Source organism: Toxotes jaculatrix, chromosome 10 (genome assembly GCF_017976425.1).
Source record: "Toxotes jaculatrix isolate fToxJac2 chromosome 10, fToxJac2.pri, whole genome shotgun sequence".
Taxonomy (NCBI): domain Eukaryota; kingdom Metazoa; phylum Chordata; class Actinopteri; family Toxotidae; genus Toxotes; species Toxotes jaculatrix.
This window is the reverse complement of record NC_054403.1, coordinates 7,932,979-7,958,069: the sequence shown is the minus strand read 5'-3', so window position 1 is coordinate 7,958,069 and position 25,091 is coordinate 7,932,979. Positions and strand designations below refer to the sequence as shown.

Sequence of the window (25,091 nt, the reverse complement as noted above, 5' to 3'; positions counted from 1 at the left end):
TGGACAGAAGCATCCCGCACCGCTCCCTCGGTTCCTTCCCAGCTCTCAATCAGAAATGTCCCGGGACAAAAACGTCAGCCAAGTCACCTACAGTTACAGAATGTGAACAACAAGCCAATAATCACAGTCCAGCTCCTTATCTGTTACCCTCTACAAGATAAAACCCAATCAATCCAGCAGCTCCTATCATGTTTTTACAGGACCATTGTCTTCTTTGCAGCTGCAAGGGCGGCTCCTGACCCATGACAGCACACACACATGCACACTTCGGCCCCTCAGTTTCTAAATTTGCTGAGTTTAATATCCAAGTGAATAGTTTGCTCTGTGGAGATGAGACGGGTGATAAAATATTTGCCTTACTTTTGAAATCATAATATCTTTTAAGCTGTTGAATTTTGAAAACCTAGATCAAATTTGAGCAGCTTAGGTGTGTTATGTGCACACATCGTCTGCCAATGTAGCAGCAATCTAAACCATCTCTCCCGTTTCATAAGGAGCACCTGTGTTTGGAGACTTAACATTCCACATATTTATCTGACCAAAAAAAGGCCTTTGTGCATAGCACACATGTACTGAATAAACTGTACTGGACCATGAAGGTACACACTCGCCAGAGGGGTTATAATAATGTGTCAACTGGCTACTGATGTGCACCTTCTCCTAGCAGCAATTCAGCCGCATTTAAGAAACATGTTTACTGAAAATGCGAGACAGCACAAATGAACAGTTTCCTGTGATGTCCTGCATCGTGTAATCACCACCTGTAGTTGTGGTTTGCTGGAAAAATGTGGCTTTCCACTCACTGTTGCAATTTTTCTGCATAGTTTGCTTGTTGTGACAACTGCAAGCTGTAAACGACAAGCCTCAGGCATCGAGCGCTGCTGAAAACAAAACTCCAGACTCTCTCCACCCCCCTGCCCTCTTTGCCTGTTCTCCCCTGCACAGACAGACACCACATACACACACACACACACACACACACACACACACACACACACACATATATATATATATATATATATATATATATATATATATATATATATATATATATACATATATGCATGCACACACACACACACACACACACACACACACACACACACACACATATATTTATATATATGCATGCACACACACACTCCAGCCACTGTTTGACCTGTAAGAGGGATCCAAGCAAACATCCGCTCTCCCTGAAAACAAAAGTCTGGATTTATTCATCTGTTCTCCTGAGGAATGGTGGCTAACATAAAGTCAAAGCCTGAATGTGTCCCCGGCTGTTGACTTGCATGTGACTGCCCTGCCTGCTCATTCTTAGTCCAGAGCCTTCAGTGTAACCAATCAATGGGTGGACTGTTGACCTCTCCCCTGGGTCGTAACTCGAGCTCATAAGGCCACGATAAAGCTAGCAGGGGTACGTTAGCAAGGTGGCGTCCTTTGAGGAGTGATAGTCTCAAAATGGAAGGTTTGAATGGATGAGCGGGAGGAGGGCTCGGCTCCACTGAAAGCCACAAGGGCCCACATTGGTCACATTAATCACAGTCAGGATTGTGGTTCTATTTATAGCCAGGAGTTATCCATCTATTTGGCTAATTGTCCCAGCCTGTCCACTGTCCTGGCCCCTCCCTAAAGGCGAGGGAAAAGAAAAAGAAGTTGAGTCTGGATTACTTGTGTCTGTGCTTTCCTCTCTTTCATTCTCACTCTGTCTATACTTTGCCACACACACACCACACACACACACACACAGGCACAGGTGTTCATCACTAATTATACCAGGATATTATTAGTCCCAGCCCTGAGTAGGAGTGTAGGGGATCTAAGTTTGCATAGTGTTCAGTCCCCATTGGGTTGTTTTTAAAACCAGCAGAACAAGGCCCCTCTGTGGTGCTGCTCATGTCGAAGTGTTTAAACTAGCAAGAAAAGACCCTTTTCTTCCCCCTGGTTTGAGGGATTTTTTTTCACAGCCTGAGACTTTTTTTTTCACTCACATTATTGCCGCTGTAAAGCACACCAACACAATGCACTCCCACTTTGTCTCTCGCTTTTTCACAAACACACACGGGGACAGGCACGCACACACACCCCACTCAATCATCCGCACACAAACACACAAATGCAGACGCGCATGCCCCCCGCCCTCTCTCTTATCCGCAGTGTATATAAAAGCTGTATCGAATTGCACCTTGAGCTTAATTGGCTCGGCAGTACAGTGCGCTGCTGTCGACAGTGACAAATCGTTCTTTCAGAGCCCCAAAGAATGTCTGCCCACTGCCATGTCAGAGGACACAGGAGGAGAAAAAAGTTAATTGTCCCCTGGCCGCCATTCAAACGATGTCGTAACTGCAAAGAAATTCGTAGGAGATGCAGTTTGGAGCTTTGGAGGTTTATTTATTTGCCTCCTTCCTCTGTTTGAGATGGTGCCTGGCAGCTGTGGGCACCGGGGACCCGGGAGGAAGGGCCCCCATCTCTGGGTTTCTACTCTGGCAGAGCTGGCCGAGGCTTTAGTTGGACTCCTGGCTGCTCCCTCTGATCACACAGTGGCTCAGATCAGCTACTTCCTCCCACTGGATCACTCCCACAGGGGGGAGGACAGACACCACACAGATCAGATGAGACAGCTAATTCAATTTGGAGCTATCTGTTATTTTAGGAGCTCAGATGTGACAGCATGTGTGCATGTGTGTGAGAGAGAAAGTAAGTGTATATGTGCACAGGCCCCAAGATTATGTGAGGGAGAGGTATGTCAGAAATGCACCGGTGTGTGTGCATGTGTGTGTGCGTGTGTGTCTGTGTCTGTAGAGGTGTTCTGCATCTGGCTTGCCAGGGGACAGCTCAGCTCATAGTTGGCGTTCCTAACCACAAAGCTGCTTTATTACTGATATCCTCCTGCCCTCTCTCATAACTCAGTCTTCTTATTTCAGTCTCCCTCACAGCTTTCTGTCAGACAAAGTAGCACAGAAGAAGTCACACACACACACAGACACACACACACAGATGGAGGAAGAGCTCTGCTCAGCGTCAGTAGGAGAACAGCTGTGGATGCAGAGCAGTAAGTAAGAGCAGAGCAGCAGGTGACCATGAAGTCACTGCAGCGTACAGAACAGACGGAGAAGAAGCAAAACATGAGAGTGAGTTGAGGAGTAAAGCAGATTTCACGCTGAAAACATATAAAGTTGTTCACTTTTTTAAACTTTTATTTATCCAACTGAGGCTTTCTACAGCCTTACTCAACAAAACCTCTGCCTCATATTCATATAATAAAACACACTGACACCTGGGAGTTTCCCCGTCTAACCACAGTCTGCTCTTAATTGAACAGCCCCGTCGGAGCAAATGAGTTAAGTGCCTTGCTTGAGGGCATCTTTACAGTAGTTGTGGTGAGAGAGGTGAAAGTTAAGGACGACAGGATGTTTGCAGTGGACAGTGTCACCTGTGGTCTACAGAGCACGAGCCCACACCGGTGTCATGTTCTCCACGACGTCCCTGAAGTCATTTGACTATTTTCTCAAAGTCCCAAAGAACCTCACCGCAGACACGCAACACCATGTATGATTAACGACACAGCAAAAACAAAAGTGTAATCCACAAAAATAAATAATAGCTGCGTGTGGGAGGGACTGAATTAATGTCTCCTGACAGCAGTGCCGCAGGACTTTGGAGCCAATGTTAAGCCAACATCTCCGAATACGGGAAGTATGTAGTACAGAATCTAGACTCAGAAGTCAAAACATTTATTTACACACACACAGCCTCTGATTGTCATGTTTATGATTAGTGATTGTACTTGTATTCTTGTACAAGAAGCAAACTTGCTGCAGAGGCCAAGTAATCAATCAGTTTTTCATGCAGTAACCTTTGGAAGAAAACAGAATTGTGGGAATACACCTTTTCTTGCCTAGAATTATATGAGACCACTGATACCGCTCTCATATCTGGAAGCTGATTAGCCTATCTTAGCATAAACACTGGAGACATACTGGCCTGGCTCTGTCAAAAGTTCTAAAATACGCCCACCAGCTCCTAATAATGTCACAAATGAGCACATTAAACATCTCCTTTGTTTAATCCATACACAAACCAAAATGTAAAAACATATAAATGTGGATTTTCTGGGAATTTTTTTAATGCAGTTCAGTTCACCAATAAATAGTTGCAGCAGATAACTCCCCGTAAAACCACAACTTGATGTGTTTACATTTCTGTTTGCGTACGGATTATAGAAACAAGCTAAAACATATTATTTAGCTTTAAAGATGCTGGTGGGCATATTTTTGAACCTTGGCAAGAACCAGGCTGTTTCCCACTGTTTCCAGTCTTAATGCTAAGCTGAGCTAACTAGCTCCTGCCTCTAGCTCCATCACTAACAGACATGAGAGTGGTTTATGTCTTCCTGTCTAACTCTCAGTAAGAATACAATTTCTTAAAAGGTCCAAGTATTCCTTTAAGATGCAGAATGGCTCACAGGATCTTCTTCTGGCCAAAGATAAGTTAGCTTGTGACATTTGGAAACACAGTGTGACTGTGTCTCTTGAAGATAGATGACATACGTCAACCAAACGTTTTGGTTATTTCAGATTTTGAGACATGATCTCATTCAGCTTCTGTGGTTTTTATTTTTATTTTGTGTTTGCAGCATCTCACCACTTAAACACACATTTCACCACTCACTCTCAGTAAAATATATGTCTGTGTGATTTAGCACGTGTCTGCAACAATAACATGCGACATCTGGTTATATGTGGAGCTTGGATTTCTCGTTCTCCCGATGTAACATTGTTTTTACAGCTGTGTAAGACATCATGCAAAAGGAGGACAGACATACCACACGTGGTTTTCAGCTTTTGTGACAGTGTTTGCTCTAATTGTCTCCATCCTTCCTCCTGCTTCTCTCACATTTTTCATTCTTTGTCTCCTCTCACTATCTCCCATCCACCTCCTTGGGCTCTGTCTCTGTCTGTCTCCTTCTCAGACCTTGCTGATAACATGCCAATGGACGACTTCACCTTCCAGGAGCAGCTGCTGACCCCTCGGTTGGCCACGGCCGGTGTTGGCGGTGTCTCCTCGCCTGCTGCTCCGCTCTGGAGGAGCTACGTGGTCCCGACGCTCCCCGTCACGTTCGCTCTGCTCCTGTTTTGCCACCACTGACCAGTGCACTCAATCTCCCCCTGCCACCTCTCTACCTTAGGATTCAATACAAACTATGGAACATGAAAAACTTGTTCCTGATGTAAAGTTCAGTGGCTCATCAAAGGAAGCATGAACAACAGAAAACTCTATGTTTCTCTTCATCTGTCTCAGAAAGAACCTGTTTCGTTCAATTAAGAATCACTGGATGTTCTCAGCAAGCCTAATGAAGCACACCAGATAAATCCATGACATTTTGTAAATAAGAAACTTGCCCCCTGGTCCACTCCCACTATGGTCGTTACAGTTTTTTGCCTCACCTCCTCTTTGCTCTCATACTGACTTCTGTATAGATACAAAGTGGCAAGGACCCTCATTGTTAGTCGACACTGTCATGGACCTGTAAGTGAGGAGCTACTTGAAAAACAGACACACAGCTGACCTTTTATAAAACGCTCCCACTCCCAGTCTGCAACAAGTTATTGCCCTGCAGGAACAAGCTGGAGGAAGAGGAAAGATTCGGCTACTTTCCTCCACAGCAGTGAATGATCTCCTGCCAGGACTGGACTTCAGCTGGTTGTTCGAACTCCTGATCCCAGAAGGCTGAGCTGAAACCTTCATTTAAAGATGCACTGCACCTTCAAACGCTCTGATACTACTTAAATCCTTTCTCTCTCATTGTTTCTGTCCTAGTGATAGCTAAATTGTTTCAGACTGAATCCCTCAACTCAAGTGTTTTCACTCCTACCATCAGTGTTTACTCTGTTTCATAACTGATATTTTTTTTTTTTAACAGTAACAGCCCTATGAAAAAAGACTCAAGGGCTATCAACAGAGCATACGTCTCCAAATCAGCCTGACAACTGTACAGATGTATGTTTCTGTGTTGGTGCCATGTTTACAAAAATATGTTGATTTACAATATTGACATATTTCGCAAGAAAATGTGGTTTGTGAACTGAACTATTGACTGGACTTTGAAGCACTGCTGCATTTCTAGCTTACTCTTTAGCACTGTGGGTGAAGCGAGGAGTAATGAAATATAAATATGTATAAAAATATGTGTGAATTGATTTGTTATGTTGGTTTGCACTGGGCTCATACATTCTGAAACAGTTACCTTTGTATCGGTTGTGTTCTTCAAAGTTTTGTTAAAACCATAAGTCCAATTTTTTTTTTTTTTGTTTTGTTTAATTTTGTTTGGTTTTCAAAATGAAATGTGTTGAAAACTGGATTCCAGCTCCCTTGCGGTTCACACTGGAGGACATGTGATGGATGTGTGGAGACACAGAGATTAAAAGCTGGAGATGTATCTGCAGCTGCGACCCAGCTGACTTCACAGCTGTATTTCTGGACTGTACTCACTCCAGACTATGTGACTTGTCCTATCAGGAGAAGCACAGGTATGACTACTAACAGTGACAACGGCTCAGTTCCATGTGGGTGTGCCAGTCAGTCATGTCAGTGGTCCAGCATGCAGAACATCAGGGTCCTGACACTGGAACACATAAACAGAACGTAGCCCTAATTAATGATATTAGTCAGAGAAAAGTCTGTTATCACCCACATCCAGGCCAATGGCAAATCCAGGAATGGAGGCTGAAAAAAACTTACGCCCATGACATGTTTTTTGTTTGTTTGATTGTTTTTCAGTTGAATGTTGATGGGGACAGTACAATGTAAAATAAACTGAACATGTTTTACTGTTTTGTGGTGATGTGTCTAAATGTGTGGATATTAACAATAATAGAGATGTTTTGAAATACATTGTTTTATTAAATCTTTAAAATGAAAAATTAGACAACCTGCGTGAAAATCAGTGCTGTCTATTCACTGTGACTTTCATGATGCTACCACCAGGTGGAAATGGAGGACGGAAATGTTCATTTCTTACAGGTGTTAGCCTTACATTAGCCTGGTGTTGACGTTGATGGCCTCTTCCACCAGCTAACAACTTTTAAATTAACCAGTGCGAGAAATGTTTGGTTAAACGCTGCTAGAGATCGTCACCACTGCTTTTGAGTCGGTCTAACTGTAAATTATGTTGGCAGGATGGATAAGTCAAAATCCCACCAAAAATATCACCTAAAATGAACACAGGGTTGCGCTGAATGAATTAAGTGCAAAAGAAACTGCGATTTAGTTTAGTTGTCAGGGCTCGCTTTCGCTCTCAGATGCCACACATTCTCTGGGGTTGTCGAAAGCCGTTCAGGGAACTGTGGCAAGTAATTCACTGAGGTAGCAGCGAATAAGGTCATCCAAAGGAAATTGGGTAAACCAAAAACGCAAACCACAGATCACAAAATAATTTCTGGAAAACCTTGAAGGTCACAAAGTTGGGTATTTAGGGTGGAGTTGTCCTTTAAGAGCGAGGAGAAATAAGAAAAAGAAAATGATGGATGGCTTGCTGCGGAGGTTATGAATAGGAACGCACAATGTCGCAAGTATGTATGTTACTTCATGTGCTTCTCACCCTCTGATCCACTTCAAAGCCCTTCATGAGTCTCAGAATTTATGTGTCTCTGGACTGAGCTTGTAGTTCTCAGAATCCTCCGAGCTGCATGTGAGTCATGTGTGTTTTTCTCTGGATCTGTATTTCTCACTCCCAGCAGATGATGAACCACTCTGAGCGTAGGATCTCCTCCCTGGCCCTCTCACTGTGGGGTTTCCCCACACTGAACCCCATTAGTTTTATCCCCGGAGTCACCTTACCCAGGTAACAGACGCCCCCACCCACAGCCCAACAATGAAACGAGGTTCATTAGTTCCTAATTGTTTGTGTTTCGTCTCCATTTTTAAGGCCTGTCTGCTTTCTTAACAAGGCCAATCACTCACAGCTCCTCACATAACACGCCTGTCACTGCCAACACACTTCAAAATCCTGTTTCTGTGTCCTGCCTCTCTGCTGTAACTTTTCACACCCACGCACCCTCTGCTCCCCAGATCCAGATAAAAATGCCATTGTTATCCAGCTGTGCTTTTCTCTCCAGAACTGGATTGCAGCTTTTAAGATGGAAAAGAGGGGCTGATTATTAGGAGATGAGCAAACGCTGGCTGCAGAGAGAGCAGCAGCTAACCCATGGTGGGGTGGTAGGGGGGGTTGGTTAAACTCTGAATGCTAATGTGAGACTGGAGAAAGGGCAAACAGGCCTATTGAAATGCAGAGTTCACGTGTTTTCTTAGGGTAATATTGGGGCAATGTTGAAACAGCACGCATTATGAGAGTGAAAGGTCAATTTGATGTTAGTCAGCAGGAACAGTGAGAATAGCTGACTATCAGGAATTGTTGCATTTTCTGCCTGAGTGATTGACTCCCTATGAATATGTATTTCAGCACTATTTCATGGTCACACAAAGATGTTTGGGCTTGGGTACCTTTATGAGCCGGGGGGGGGGGGGTGTTATCAAACAGTGCATATAAATTAAAATAACAATATAATTCAGGTGCTTGAGTGCATGTGGGCTGCCCAGTCCAGTCCATTTTATTTTATTTTTTTACTAAGCTGGATGCTGAAATTCCTCTGCCAGAGAGAAGAGCCTGGGACATGTCATGTCGTTCAAAGCTCATTCATGTCTAATTACCATGGCACTGGACCATTTTCTTACCTTTTGTTGGCCTATTGAGAGCAGCGCCGGGCCCACGCTCTCCCATGCACACAGCTCCAGCATCCTCCTCCTGCTCTTCAGCAAACCCCGGCTTCCCCTGCAGCAGCCGCAGTCACACAGAATGAATGGAGCCGCCTGAGGAATGTGGACACAAAAGGAGGAATGTCATTTTGCTGAGTGCTACTACCCCCCCCAAACCAACGGATGCACACACACACACACACAAGCACCCCACAAGTCCAGGCATGTTTAAACACAGGGGGTAAAAGTCTTATTATGACTTTTTTTTAATGAAGGGATTTTTGCATACAAGACTGGGTACAACTATTTGTGTATTTTATAAAATTCTACATGCCATGTTTGAGACTTCGTTGGACAAAAACATCTAAATCTTTGGGGTTAGATTGTGGTTGAAGAGGGGAAAACATGGAAGAGACTGTGGTGTGATTTGTGGGAGTGATTTAAAAGCCTTTACATTTCATTGATTTAACTGATTATCTTATCAGTGAAAAGTAAACTTTAAACTCCTTTTTTTTTCCACTGTTACAAGAAGCAACAGGTTGCAACAAGGGGCAAGGGTCAGAGGCAGAAAGCAGAGTGACAGCAGATTTAACAAACTGTGCCTGAGAATAGAAAAAGAAAACATCGGAACAAAATATAAAAGAAATGTGACTGAGGCTGAGACATTCTTAGCAAGTAGAGGACAGATGAGGATATGGTGGATATTAAGTGCCTATTGAGCACATGATATTTTTTAAAAAGCTCATGGAGGAACAAAATATACTGAGATTCAAGTGTGGAATCATTCAGCCTCAGAGTTAATCAGGCTGAGTTTTGTCAATTACTGTAAATGTGCACCACAACAGCAGGATACTCAATGAATTTGTGTCAAAAATCTCATGTGTTTCCTTTTTATTTTCAGGCATCTCATAATCAGATTTTTGACCGTTTAATACATTTCCCATTCATTTTGTTTTTGTCACCTCTATCTGCTCACACTGCTCCACCATGCTTCCAGCTGACTGTTTACTGTAGTTTACAACACTGGGCGCTCTACATGACAGGCAGCTGCGTATTAAAAACACCACTGCCCCGTTGCTAACAGGACACGGCCTGACCTGTGTTTGAGTAAGGAACAAGCCTGTAATTTTGACTCCATGGTTACTGTAACACTAGCCAGGTTTTAATCCGAGGGTTTTAAACAAACCAAGATGCATTCGATTATAACGGCTTAACAGAAAAAAACCCACATTTGGATAAATAAAAAATGTCTTTGGTGTCCTGTCACAATCTGGAAAACTCTCAGTGAAATAAATAATGATGTAACATAAAAACTTTTCCCACCATTATTCAGTTACAAAATCTAGTGGTTTTCAACGTGGGGCCTAGGGACTCATAACAGTCCATAGGATGGTTCCCAGGTCGCCAGCAAACTTTATCATCTCTAATTATTACTCTTACTTTATGATAGGACAGTGAGAGCAACATGAGGGATGTCTGTTTACTTCAAAGGGCTTTTATCTCAGCTTTTATCTGCACACCAACCGTAAAAACAGATAAGAAAACCTTCTCAATCATGAACCCCAGGTCAAACAGGGGTCCGCAATGAAAGAGATTTGTGATTTTGAGCACTGTTGGTTATCTAATGTTTCTTTTCCTCGTGTCATGTGGGGCAGTAATAATAAGCCCTCATGTTATGCCACAGTATAGCTCCACCCTCAGCTCCAGTCCTGATTTTCAAGCCTGGTTACCACTAGTCTAGACATTATAGAAAGAGATCCAGGGTTTGAAGTCCCTGCTCCATGCTCCACCCCTGGTGTTTCTGTTTTCCAGGTCTTTGTCCCCGGAACTTGCACTCATTCCTGGGTGTCCACCAGGGTTTTCTGCTCGCATCTGGATCCCAGTACGACTAGCCTGCAGTCCAGTGCCCTGTCCTACAGAAACCACGACCTGCTTAAGTCTGGAAAGAAAGCCAGAAAAGAAAAGGAAGAAAGGAGAAAAACACCTTCCCGGCAACTTTCTATCGTCTCCTCTCGCCCCGTCGGTTTACGCTGTCGTCGAAGCGGTGAAGCAGAGCTGTGATTCAGAGATTCCTGCCTGCAGTTTTTTTTTTAGAAAAAACTTTTTACATGTTTTAAATTTGCTGTCCAGTCGCTTCTTCGTGTTGTTGTTGTTGTTGCTGTTTCTTTTTTCTCGATTGAGCCTGGGACTCAGCACATACCCGAGTTGTTTTTTTTTTTTTTTTACACGGACGACGCGTTTGAGCCGGGTCTGCAGAGTGGGGGTTTCGGTGTTTTTTCCTCTCTAAACTTGTTTCAGAGGTGGTTTCAGAGGTGGCCTCAGAGCTGCTGCTGCTGCTGCTGTGAATGAAGAATCTGTCGAGCTGAAGAAACCAGCGCGTCTCCATGAGGAAGCTCAGCGTGGGAGTCGCTGAAACTTTGTCCTAGCTTACACACACCTGAGCGATTATACAATTATATCTAGCTATATATATATTTTTTTTTGTGCGGGCAATTTTTTTGTGTTATTTGTTTTTGACTGACACAAAATGAAGACGCTGTTGGTGCTGAGTGTAGCCTGCACGCTGGTTGTGTTGTCTGTTTCGGGGACTGCGGAGCAAAAGTTGAAAAACTGTAATGAAGTTCGTGCCGCCTACAGCTCCAAAGGCTTCAACGTTAACGATGTCCCCAACAAAGGAATCAACGGTGAGTTCTCACTTTTTTTTTTTTTTTTTTTTATCTTTTAGGCCTGTTTTTAACCTCAAATACTGTAGTCCACAGCAGCGGTTCCCAAAGTCGGTAAGGAAGACCCCCCCCCCGCGCCTCTCTCCCTCCCCAGTGGGTCTTGGAAAGGTCTCCCGGTGGTCCTAAAGCTAATGAGGACTTTTTAAGCTAGCAAAGTTAGCATAAAAAGAGAGTGGGTAAAAGTCAGGGGGATGTGTTCACAGGTTTTTGGCTGCTCCATTGTTAACTACAACAGAGACAGACACTAAGTCATAACTAACTTTAAAACGTTTTCCACATGTTTTTTTAAAGGTAGTAAAAAAGGTAAATGTAGTAACTTCAGGAGAAAAGCATGGAAGCCAATGCAAGTAACAGTTAAACTGCCATTTTTGTAAATGGACTTTAGTGTGCTCCCCTTGAGGTTTGTATGGAAACATGGTAAATCACACAGACAGGATGCTTTTATAAAAAGGTGTTAAAAGTTAAAATTAACTGCTGAGTTTGGGGAAAAGAAGCTGTGAAACATTTGGGGATAAACTCTTCAGGCCATTGTGTCTAGCAACCAATCACTGCTCTAGTGGGTAAATATAGTCTTCATTTAGGAAATACTTGTAGGTAATTCATAACAATAAAGAGGTATAATCAACACACAAGCTCTGCTCCCTACTGAAAGAAGCCAGGCCCCTGTTTATTTCCAGGCTTCCTTAGTAGAGACTCCTAGGGCTGTGAAGTGTAGGCAGCCGGCAGTGATTTAGTAAACATTGCTGTGCATTGTGAACAGGTCTTATGATTTTTTTTTTCTTCCTCTTTTTCTCTGAATTTGTGTGATTTTGCAGTTTTACCATTTACTGTGTAGGCACACGTTGTACTTCTAGGTCTGCCTGTACTACAGTCACTGTAATGCACCAGCGAAGGCTACGTGGTAATAAAGAGGAACCGCGTTGTTAACAGTCAGACAGAGGTGAGAAGGCAAATCAATTTAGCTAATCATGAGTTAAACCCAAGTAATGGAAACTTGATGGGGGGGGGGGCGGTTTTACAGTGAAAGCTTGAGGGGAGCAGGGGAAGGGGGTTGGGGTTTGAAATTCCACTGTGTCTTGCATACTTTAAATCCCTCCCTTCTCTCATTTCCTTTTCATTTTTATGGTGGTTAAAATGAATATGCACACGTATATTCAAAACCCCTAAAATTCGGTCCAGTCTTGCGGTGGCTTCAGAATGACGTCTTTGTTTTTATAGAAGTAGGTCATCCAGACACGACTACTGTCATGTTGGTGTCTTGTTTTCTGCTTTTATTTCGGAGGTCATAATTAGCTCAATCTGGGGTTTTTTTCCACAGATAAAAAACTGTTTTCCCTTTTTGGCCATGTTTTTTTTCACCTAAACTTTTCAGACCTCAACTTTTTTTTTTTTTTTTTTTTTTTGATGAGGGGTTTATAGCGTTACTTCATCTCACAAGGGTGACCAATTTGTATGTGTCCTCTTTATTGTATTGATGTCCTTTATGAGTGTACTTTGCATATTAAGAGGATGTTCAGACTGTCCTTTTCTGTTGAGGCTACAGCAGCTCATTAGAATTTGAGTTGGATGTAACTGTCAAAGAGGCCGAGAACTTATTTTTTCCTGCATTTCACACAGGCCTATAGGTCCTTTTGTTTTCGGCCCGTATGTCTTTGTGATGCTAAATGTCATTGAGAGTACCCCAACATGTCTGCATTGGTCGGATTTAATTGTCTTGCATCTCTGGATTTTGAAAGAGGGATCTGAATGAAGGCAGTTTTATTGTGCAGGTCTGTGTTGTATACACACGTGCCTTTTCCTTACAATAGATTCCTGGTGTACGTCTGGGCCTTGGGCAGGGCCGACCTCAATGAGCAGCTCTTTGTCATTGATAGAGACTGAGATAATTGATCCATAGAAAGCAACAAGGTCTACTGTCATTAAAGAGTGTTGGGGGTCTCCAGAGAGAATAAAGCAGATACAAAAGCCTTACGCTCTTGAAATGTTTCATGTTGCTGGGGAGAAATGGCTCCAGATGTGCCTCTGATTGAACTTCAGTCATGTTTGTCAGAGCTTCACTTCTACACTTTGTAGAAGGTCAGACTCCAAACATTAATTCTCTCCAACCATAACACAGTCTGTGTTTAAATTGAACTGGATGTGAGGTTGCGCAAGGGTTAGACCATTAATTACGTTCATATGTATATCACCATTTTAGTTTCAACAGTTGATACTGCAGGAAGTGGTTCATTGGCGAAGGCTGTTTTACTTCTAACATCTGCAGAAGTATAAATGTATGTTATTGTATGATGCAGAAGATGCAGTATAATAATACAATAATTTTGCTCCACATAAGACTAGAGTTTGCAGCTTCTAAAAGAATGCGCCGTTTTTATTTTAACCATAACTGTGCAGACTCGTGGCACAGGAGACGTACTTTAAAAATTATACAGTATCTTTTCCAGTTGTCTGAAAAGTAGTTTTTGAATTGTTTACCTCCTTTGATACAGGCGTTGTAAATCAGATTGGTGGAATATGAGCCTTATTGGAGACACGGGATTCAAAACTTGCCTTTTATAACCACAAACATCTTGTATTATTGTTGGCAGCACAGAGATAAGAATGTTTGTTACTAGTCGAATTTCCAACAGGCCCAGCTGAAGCCAGACTTGAGATTCAATAAAGATGTTTTAATGCAGTAAAACTGAAATGGAAACCCTGATTGCCTGAGCATAGGCAGAATTAAGTGATACAGAGGAACAGCAGGCTCAGTTGGTAAATTCCTTGTTGATCCCATGGTATCAATCTTTTACCACTCACGTGGAAGCAGTTCAAGACCTAGTTTCCAAGTTTCTTGTCTGATGATTTGTTTAGGGCCTGTGGTGGAATACCTCACCAAAATGGGAAATAAATTAGGCTCACAGTCTTAATGATGACAGGTAAATAATGTAAGCAATCATACAGAATGGAAATGGCGGTTTTACAGTCTGAAGCTATCTGCTAATAGCAGGGAGTGTTTATTTTTCTTAACAGTTATATTGCCGCACAGTTGCAACCTGGACTCGCTCTTCAAGCTCATTGTGAAAGCAGAGCTGTTCACTCTGACCAGACTGGTATCTGGTCTGGGATGGATGCTGTGCTTCCCATTTCGTAGCTCTTCAAGCAAAAATCTGCTTTGGTTTACTCTGACAGTCCGGCTTGACATCATGCTCCAGGTATGGGACAATGGCAGAGATCAAAGAGACGAGGGTCGTTTTCCCTCCCTTCAGCATGAGGAACATCCCTTGCTCGTAATCAGTTCAGTGCATTATGGCTGAAACTAAAAGCGCTGCCATGACCTCAGCGCGTCGGCCTCTCGGTAAGCTCGAGACATTCTGCAGTCTCGCATTGTGAGGGCTCCTTCCCCCTTAGCCGGTGGCTGCATGCCCTGCATCATTACGGTTTGGGAAATAACAGGTTGTGTTATTGCAGTGACATTCAGCAGATAAGATAAGAGCAGGGAACTGGGGCGCGCTCAGTCTGTGGGAGCTTTTATAGCTCAAAGACCAATATTTGAGTGGCTCTGCTTTGTAGGACTGTGGCCTGGTATTTTAACACCTGTAATAATTAACTAATAAACTACCAGCCAAGTGTCTTACTTGCCTCTCAAGGTCAATCCCATAAAACTCGAATAGCCCTCTTTGTTTTATGTGAAGCACTCTGCAAGTCTTATTGTTAAGAATCACTTCAGTGCTGCACTTTGCAATCAAGACTAATTTCCACTGATTTCAGAAACCGGTGTTGAAAATACTTATAAAAAGACTCAAAGCAGCTTGCAGAAGTGGCTAGAATTTATAATCAGTGCATTACTTTTCTGATCTTTTACTGTTATTTGCACTGCACCCTGCTGGTGCAGTCTGGGAGGTCAGGAGTCCAAAGCCTGTCTGATTGTTATTGTTAGGCTGTACATCAGAGCAACTATTAACTCCCAGATAGAAACCAGTGAACGTTGTAGCTGTTAATGAATCACACATTATCAGTTAATTTTACAGTGATGTTTTTCTTATTTCTATTGTTAATGTCATGGGTCATGTGAAGTCTAGATGTGGACATATATCTTTGTGAGCAGACCGTACTGTTCTATAAGATCATTTTTCTAGAAGGCATTTTAAGTATGGCAAAGGGCTCCTTTGTTGAGGCAGGGCGTATTGTCCAGCAGTTGTCTACTTTCAGCACAGTGTAAATTCCTGTATCACTGAAACGTAGCTAATGATGGTGGCTTTTCATCCATGGGAGATGAAATTCAGTCAAACCATGTAGAAACACACATCTATCTAATTCCCAGGTCCCAAAATTATAACTATGGGCTATATCCACGACACAACAATGTTTAAAGCTTCTTTTGTTCTTTTTTAATTGCTCCCTAACAGAAGAATAACACCTTTAGATAAACTGTTTTTTGGCAGGTACAGAGGGATCAAACAGGCACAGGTGTGTCATTTAAGAAACCGTCTTGGTCACACCCATAGGTCTGTCTTCACTCATAAAAGTCTGACTCATGATTTTAACGTATAAGTAAAGAATTAGTCATAGTCCATCAAAACTTTAGATTTTGCGGACAGGGAGCCATTCAAAGCCATTACAGTGTTACAGTGCATCAGTGTTGAAAAAGTGCTGTAAAACTGTATTTTTAAGAAAAACTTGTACATAGTTACTTGACAGATAAGTAAAATTGTAAGTGGCCTTATGAATTGCTGTTTGGTCGCCTGTAGTTTAAACAAAAAATTCCCAGTGCGACCGCACTTCGTCCCCGGAGGGAAAAGTTTTGCAAACACTAATATCAGTGATTGATTTGAAGAGAAAATTGAGAAAATGTGTGTGGGTTGAGATTAAATAAACACCCCGCATTAAAGCCAAAGCATGCACAGTAATCTCTGATAACATTCCTGAGCGATGGGATAGACTCGTGCAGCTCCTTGGTTTGAAACTGTTGGAGTGCTTCTTTTCACTTGGCTTCATGTGCCTTTTTTTGACCTTTTTGAAAACAGGTGTTAAAATTAAAATGAAAGCTTTCTGTGTTTTGACAGGCCAATATTTTTAATAAAATCTTGAGAAGTTACATAGATACTCTTATCTCAGCCCTCATTGCTGACTTCAGTGTTTGTTTTGTCTGCGTCAGGTTACATGAGGGGCAGGGCTCCTCAAATCCTTGATAATGTAATCCTGCAGGTTATAGTGTTTCAGTAAACTGTCGATTGTCTAACCAGTAAATATATTGGTGGAGCGCTTGGTTGGAGTTGCTCGTCTCCTTGGAGATCAGTTAAAAGTGGTGATAATGTGATGGTTCCTGTTGCTCCCTGCCCTGTATATGTGACATGTCCTCAGTAACTGTTTGGCGAGCCTTCAGGATAATTGAGTTTAGGTGTCATGAGGTTGAGGTCTTGTGAACCTGGGGGGGGGGAGCCTTGGCTGCGACTACCAGCGTCCAGATGGGGTGCCGGAGGAGGGAGGGCGGCTACACGTGCCTGCCAGCTCGGCGGTATCTCGCCACTCTTATCAGCTTCCTGCGATCACGTCGTAGCAGCTCTGCGATCCAGGCCACTCATGGCGTCCCGTTATGCTCTGCCGGCAACAGCTGCGTTATCGTTGCTCCAAAACAAATCACCTTATCTCAGTGAAGAAAAGAATTTAGGCTGTGCACGGACATGGTACAAGTATATTACTAAAAACACCTGGTTTAGATGTTGCATGGATCCTGTCTAGTGGGTGAAATGATTTGCCGTTTGGGTCGCCTTCTTCTCCAACAACTGTGGAATGTTAAGTTTCCCTCTTACCCTCGTTTAGTATGCTCCAAGTGTAGCATCAATTCAATAGCTGTGTGTGTGTGCGCGTGTGTGTGTCAACTGAGCGTTCGTGTTTCCATCCCTCTGCATCCTTTGCTTTGGCCCGCCCGCCTCCCCCCCAAATGGCCAAGTGAGCGACAGATCAGTGGGGGGTGGATGCTGTGTGTGGGAACAATTGAGCACCCCCTTTTAGGCAGGCCTGCCTCCCCCCCTCCTTACCGCATTCCACACCGGACCACCAAGACCCGCACACAGGGAGCCCTGGTGCTGGGAACACACGGCAACAAAGAGAGCTGGAGGGACTAACCGAGGCATACAGAGAAAGAGAGGGGGATTTGACTGACAGGAAAGAGTTTTGTACGAGGGCGTGTCAAGCTGAATATCCAGGAGAAGTGGTGGAGCAGGAGCCAGAGAGCAGTGTGTGTGTGTGTGTGTGTGTGTGTGTGTGTGTTTGTGTGTGTGACACAGGCTTAGGGAATCTGGGGAGGTAACTGGATGCATGCATGCACTGTGACTCATCTTCGCTCGGTCATACAGGCTTATACATACAGCCTGCTGCACTGAGTAACCCCTGTAACACAGGTTTTAACCAAGGGGCCTCACGGTACATTTTTGGCTCGAGTGGTCACAGTTAAACTTCAGCTCTTTTCTGATGAAAACTGTGAGAGATCCTGATCTGGCTTTGTGGTTTTGCCTGCTTTGAGTTGAGGAGAGTGACCCCCTGAAAGTCCTTGTTAACACGTCCTGTTTGCATGCTGTTAAAGTCGGCCACCGCCCCCCCCACCTCTGTCCCTACTGACATATCAGTTCATTTTATTCTACCCCGCTCGCTCTTTAGCTGCTCCTCTGGGAGGTTTTGTTTCATTCCTAGTCTTTCCTTTCTTCCTCATCCCTGGATTTCCTCTCCTTTTCACTGTCAGTAGTGGTTTACTGGTATTTTCCTGCCCTGCTGCATTCTGCCCACCTACCTCTCTTGTCTGGCGTCTGTTTTTTTCTGTGCCGAAAGGCTTTTAGATGATGCACAGACCAAAACTAGACCACATGTCTTGTTAACACGCATCTCCCTAAAGCTTTGATATCTCTTCTAACTGTTGGGAGGCAGCAGTAACACTTTTTCACCTCTGATACCATGTACAGAAAAATATTTGAGTGCACCATAACTTTGTAAAAGCTCCATCCCTCCATCCTTCGACTGCTCTGGCTGCTGAAGTTCAATTGTGCAACTGACGCTTGGTGGTGTAATTTTTTTTTGTCCCTCTGATATTTGAGCCGCTGTGCGTCTCCTTTGTGTTGATCACCTCGGCCCTGGTGTCACTCAGCCAGCTGTGAGGAGTGTGGCGAACGGCCGTGGGCTCTGATCCCAAACTGCAGGGGTGGAGTGTTAGCCCCCCCAACACACACTCACACACACACACTGCCCCCTGCCTAATACAACGAGGCTCCACTCACTCACTGAAGCCATCTCACTGCCTAACTGCCATTGGGGAAGTGTGGTTATGATGTAGGTGTAACTCAACCAAAGTTAATTGATTTCCTATGAAGCCGCAGTGGGGTTGATGTCTGTGTTGATAGTCATGATCATCATTAGGATTTGTGTGACTCGCCAGAGGTCCGTGTGGTTAGGGAGAGCGGTGAGGGAGCGAAGCCAGGGACTTGCCTGGGTGTTTGGGCTGAAACCCCAGTGCTGGGTGCAGGCCAGACGGGCTGTAATCCCTGCTAATTACTCCCAAGGCCTACATCAAGACTCCCACTGACGAGGCAGTCACTCACACTTAGCTCACTTTTCCAAACTGCAGTTAGCATAATAGGTTTCCTAATATTTACCTAATCCCTCTGTGTGCTGCTCACTCCTGGATTTATTTTCATATAAATTATATTGTTTGAGATCAAAACCCCAGGTCCTTTTTTTTCTTCGCTTTTCAAAAGTCCTTTCTTCTGTCAAACAGAGAAATAATAGGCGGGTCTTTGGCTGTTTCACATAGCTCTGTGAATTTGACTGACGTGTTGATGCCATGTGTTAAAAGCAGGTCATCAAAACTCAAATTTAAAACATGAAGAAAACAATGGCAGACGTCCTGCTGGCCGGGGGCCGATAAGTGAGGGAGGGGGGGAAAAAACGCACACATGAAAGGATCGAATACTTTGTTAAATGACGGCTCCAAAGCTGCAAATCATTTGGTCAGTGTGTTTTTGAGGGTGGTTTTTGCTGGCAGAAAAATTAGTCGTTATACGGGAATGCGAGTCGACGAGCCAGGGGTTGAAACATTGTACATCATCGGAATGGCAAGTAGCTTTGATTTATCGACACACTCAGTACATATCATCGGGACGGGACTGAGCCATCCATGACTGAGGCCCATTAAACCATTGTACCGTTAGGTTTAGACTTTCTAGTCCCTTTGACAGTCAGCGAAGAGGGGTTCTCTTCCCACCGCCTCCGCTGGTGTCCAGTTTCGCAAGGCCCAACAGGTATATCAGAATCTTTGTTGCCCTTTTGTAGCTTTGAGCTTCCAGAAACCTGATCTTGTACCTGACCTCATTCTGCCTGGGGGGCTTCGTCGGGCCCCGTCCTGCCTCAACATCTGGTGGACTTCAGCTGCTTTTGGATGTCTGTTATAAACATTGTCAAAGTGCTCCCTGTCCTTAGGAGGGGTTCGCTGGCTTTTACTGGCAACGATGAAATGTATTGTTTGTGTGTTAAGTCTTTTAAAAGCTCTCATATGTTTCAACAAAGTTGGATTTTTTGAATTCTTTCAGTGTGGAACCCGGAGGGAGGGGCGTTGTGATTTGTTATGTGAAACTTGCTCATGCAAATGCATATGACCAAGCCACAAAGCCTCTGGTGTGTGGCTCTCGAGCAGTGTGTGAAGGACATCATAAAGAGGACCAGTAGTCCGTTTCTCTGACAGCACAGCGGTGTTTGTGCAAGGTCTCATGGCAAAGCACTTGGCCTTAAGTAAAGAGTGTTTTTCATCTTCTCCTTTAAAGTCTGTTTTCATTTGTGTGCCGTGAGTCAGTGGAAAGACGGAGGGCTGGTGTAGAGGGACAAGCCAGGAAGGTCTTTTGTGCCTCTTTTTTTTTTTCCTCCTTCTCTTCCCTTGTGATAATCACGCTGTGCTGTAACTTGTCCTCTCTGTTTGTCTGCGAAACCTCTGCCTGTCTCTGCAAATCTTAAACATAACACAATCTCACTCTCTCACTCACATTTCCTTGTTCGTTCACACATGCACACGCACACACACACACACACACGGACCCGGCGAAAGCGTCAAGGTGGAATCTGTAGGAAAAGCAGTAGATCAAACACTGCAACGCTGCGGCTCATCAAAAGGCACATAACCTGAGAGTAAGATGTGGAAAGGGTGAAAGATTAGGGTAGTTGTTAACATGAATCATTGCCTCCAACTCCCTCTGATAGAAAGTGCAGTTAAGTGAAGATTCCCAGCAGAGCGATGGTAGGAAGGAAAGTTTCTTGATTTACGTCTAAGTGTTGTTTTTCCTTTTATGTCTGAATCTGTTGTTCGTACGATGCTTGTCACAGGCGCTCATGTTAAAACCACCTGGCTGAGCGGGGAGGCTTACGCAGGTCAGCATATCTGAGGGGCAGTCAAGCCAATCACCAGCGGTTGCTTTATTTACCCGAAGGAAGTCAAACAAGTTGCAAAAAGTTTGTGTGGAGCACGCTATGAAAATTCAGTCTCGTCCTGAAACAAACCACTTCTGTTTGAAATATGAATTCCCCATAACTGTGTTAACATGAATCATGGCTTCCAGCTCCTTCACAGTTAGAGACAGCACTTGCGTGAGTGTTGAGAGATTGACCTTTCCTTTTTTTTTTTATGATCTAATTTCTTCACTGCTGTGCTTGTGTATTATTCTTGACCCCTGGCAGACCTCAGTGCTCCGTTTGGGCCAAATGTTTACTTTAAAGTAGGAAAAATGTGTTGCATTGTGCTAAGATTACCCACTGTATTTTATGATTAACAAACACAGATGAACTTGTCTGGGTAAATGACCTCCAGGTCCTACTTAACATAACAGACTCAACACATCTTTAACTCTGACATGTTTTCACAAAATATTTTCTACAGAATAGTCTCTGGAATATAGTAATAGTCTTCATTTTCTGGGCGTTGAGATGCAGTTTTTACCAGGTTTTAATTGCTAACACCTGAATCTTGTCCAGCACAGTTGAATTTCCCTCCTAAATTTCCACTCAGCTATCAAGAGACTTTGTAGAAATAATTTAATGCCACTTACACAATCTGTAGTCAGGAGCTATATTTACCTCACTGAGCTCTGCATGCAGAGGTCAGAGAGTCACACTCGGTCTTCCAGGTTTTTTGGGGGGGTTTTTTTGACCAGAAGAGAGTTTTTATATAGCGTGCAGCAGGTGAACTTTGAGAACAGCCCCTGCGGTTGGAATTTGGTGTCTGACTTGCTAAATGTACTCTGGGAAGTGCAGGAGCGAGTTGAAACCCTGACAAAGCAGTGACCTGGGAAGTGGTGTAGGCAGGGAGCTTTTGTGTGGGGAGACAAAGCCGGAGATGCAGGGCTGGAACGGGAGAGGGAAACAGACAGAGCGAGAGGCCAGGGCAATGTTGTGGAATCTCCCCAGGGGCTTCTGGGTAAATGTTCATGGATGACAGGGTTTTGGAATGTTCACAAATGGAGAGTTTTAATTGGCCGGAGGCCCCGACTGGTTTAGTAATCAGAAGTGGACTCTGGTGGCAGAGGGCTCAGATTTATGGATCCCAGTGTGTGCACTGTTTGTCAGACCGAGCGCCTTCAAGAGAATAATTCACACGTTGGACAAAATGTGGAAGATTAATACAAATAAACATCTTAATGTGATAATTTCTCTCTCTGAGTGAGAAATAGGCTGCGCTGAGAGTTTTTCTGTGGCCGTGAAGTTCTTCTGTGTAAAAAGCAGTGAATGAGACATGAAGATTACAGTGCCTTCTGCTCCGCCTCGAGCTCTACAGCAGCACACATGCCTTTCTTTCTCATCATAGTCATGCCGTGTGACAAGCAAATTTTGGCAGTTTGGTATTTTGACAGCTGTGTTGTGGAAGAGATTTTAATTCCTGATTTATTTAAGGAAACATAATTTTACACAGACACTATCCAAAGCCCTGTGGCTGGCTGCGTAGCTGAAAATACTCACTCCAGAGAGTACTCCGCTAAACCAAAACTTCCTGCCTCATAAATGGATGGTGAGCATTGTTCTAAGTGGAGTAAATCTCTCATGTCACAAGCGGTGCGAGTGTTTCCTGAGCTCACCGCTACTGAGAGGCTCCCTCCCAGTAGTAGATCCGCTTATTTATGGATGTTATTGATGGTGTGATTGTTCTTTTGCATTAATGTATCACACCTCTGGTTGATGCTGAATCATGGGTCATGACTCATCATGTGAGGGATGGCTGCTTTCTGGTCAGCTGACAACATGCACAGTGACAAAGCACTGTATCAGAGCTGCATGATAAACACTACAAGAGTTAGTCTGAAGTCAGACTAGTGTCACCTCGTAGTACTGTCACTGAACACAGGAAGTATCAGTACATCAAAATGCATCTTCTGCAAAGTACAGAAGTGCATATATAATGTACAATGAACTGAAAAATAAATGTCGAATTAAGCTATGTCAGTTTGTTTTATGAATGCGGCCAATAAATGGTATATATATGCACTGCAATCTGTGTGTTATATGCAGTATATAGAGACAAAAGATAAACCAACATTCACATCATCATTTCTATACTCATCAAACCATTCAGTGACCCCTCCTGCCCCTATGGATGGGGGCATTATCATCCTGGAAGAGACCACTCCCATCAGGATAGAAATATTTCTACCACTCAGTGGGTTTTGCACCACTAAACTTTCAAATGTGCATTCATCTTTGTACTGAGGGGTTTATCCTCTGCAGCCCTGCTATAATATCCCTCTGTGTCGACAGATTGTTGCTCACACAGTCTGATCATGTCCTGCATTGACAGTCACCTGAGGAAGAGTTGCTCTTCTGTTTTTCCTTACATATTACACTAATGCATCACATCACCATCATCCAATGTGTCCTGTTGACCACAATTTCTATTTACTGACATCTGTGCCCCAACAACGAAGCCTCTTTCAAAGTCACTTAGATCTTTTCTTCGTATCATCTATACCAGAATAAACTGGGTCTGTTCAGCATTTTATACATGTCACAGATTATGACTGGATGTTAATTGTGAGATGCATGACTGTGCCATGCAGTTCACCTGTGTGGAAACATCTGAATTTGTTTTGTTTCTCTGCTCAAAATTTTCCTTTAATTTGTCACAGCCTGTATTCATTCATATACCTGACCTGTTTGGCTTTTTGTTTTATGATTCTCAGTTTCATTCATTCATTCATAATGTGGCCTATCTATTAAACAGCAAGTGCTTACAGCAAAGAAAGAAACATGGCCTCCAGAATACAACCAGCAATTTCAGAACATATACAAATACAGGATTTATACACTATGGATTCAAATAGCAGAACAAGAGCAAACACAGACAGACGTACATATTTTTATTGAGGCAAGCATGCAGATGTTTAAGTTACAATTTCAAACAATTCCTATAAAAAGATTTTACTACTTAACTTTAAATGTTAAAAGCCATTGCCCACTTCAGTTACATCCTTTACAGGCTATTGGCTAGTTATGAGCGTAGCGTAATGTCTGGGTCATGGAGCCTCAGACTAAAGACTGTTTTCCAGTCCCTGTGAGGAGCAGCATGTCTGCCGTATGTGTTGTGGAACTTCCTTCTTAATGTCCAGGTGAATGAAGCACTCGGTGTCTTTCATTAACACCACAAAATACTGAAAAGTCAGGTTCGTTACCTGCGCTGTTCTACGAGTGAATGTCCTTCATGTCACCTGTGGATAAAGCCTCTTGAAGCATTCCTCAGAACAACTTCAGCTTTTCGGTTTGTCCTTTATCTTTCCGGTTCGTTTATGCTTGGAGCCGCTGACGAGCAGTCAAGTGAAACACTTCACATTAGAGCAAAGTAATGGACAAGGTTTGGCACTGCTACCCACTGTTCTGTTAAAACACAGTCAGATTCAGAGGTCCCCTGCCAGCACATTTCAGTCTCTTTTGGACTTTGCTCATGAACTGAAAAGCATTATTGGTTTGGCCAAAACTGCTATAAAGTTGTCATTACTCTATTTTTGTAAGAGACTGAAGTGTAGAAACAGAGTAGGTGGAAGTAGCGCCCTGCCCTGATTATCTCCATATGAACAGCGGAGCCTCTAATAATGGTTTCCGCTTACAGCATAATGTTGTTGAACATTTTCTCCTTTTGCGGTGATTCATCCATAGCTCAGAGTACACCCATGTACACAGGATATTAGACTGTAAGATAAATGTAATGTGTGGATGGATGTTAACATTTATCTTGGCTTTTAAAATTTCAATTTAAATAGCACTTCTCTGTTTTTGAATGTGATGGTGGTTTTGCTCTTTTTAATAGGGTTTGGAAATCGAGAGCTTTAAAGGGTCTCTAAGACAGATCTCTAAGCTTACTCTTCATTGTGAAATCCCACACGATGTACTTTAACGTTCAATGATCTTTTGTGACTTGCCAGAACATGGTTTTGTGCTGTTTTCATTTTCTGATCCTTTAGTAGTGCCATTTTTCTGCACTGATAGCAGTAAAGTAATGCTTATGTTGTCTGGGATGTCACTGGTTTGAGTCATTAGAAAAGAGCTCGGAAAATCTGGATAGGAAAAGTGAACAAGACGCACTTTCCCCCCTCCTAAATTACTGTTGGCATAATGCCCTTG

At 43.3% G+C, this 25,091-nt stretch overlaps 2 protein-coding genes across 2 annotated transcripts in view; both read left to right on the top strand.

Moving 5' to 3' along the window:
* gpc3 (glypican 3) overlaps nucleotides 1-6,828 on the top strand; it is a 92,641-nt gene extending 85,813 nt beyond the window's left edge. The window contains exon 8 of the mRNA XM_041048350.1: nucleotides 4,970-6,828. Coding sequence (XP_040904284.1) covers nucleotides 4,970-5,145 — 176 coding nt within the window. The 3' untranslated portion in view covers nucleotides 5,146-6,828. The remainder of the gene's footprint in view (nucleotides 1-4,969) is intronic.
* Nucleotides 6,829-10,520: 3,692 nt separating this feature from the next.
* gpc4 (glypican 4) overlaps nucleotides 10,521-25,091 on the top strand; it is a 30,595-nt gene continuing 16,024 nt past the window's right edge. Inside the window, exon 1 of the mRNA XM_041048073.1 lies at nucleotides 10,521-11,435. Within this exon, the coding sequence (XP_040904007.1) occupies nucleotides 11,279-11,435 (157 nt within the window). The 5' untranslated portion in view covers nucleotides 10,521-11,278. The remainder of the gene's footprint in view (nucleotides 11,436-25,091) is intronic.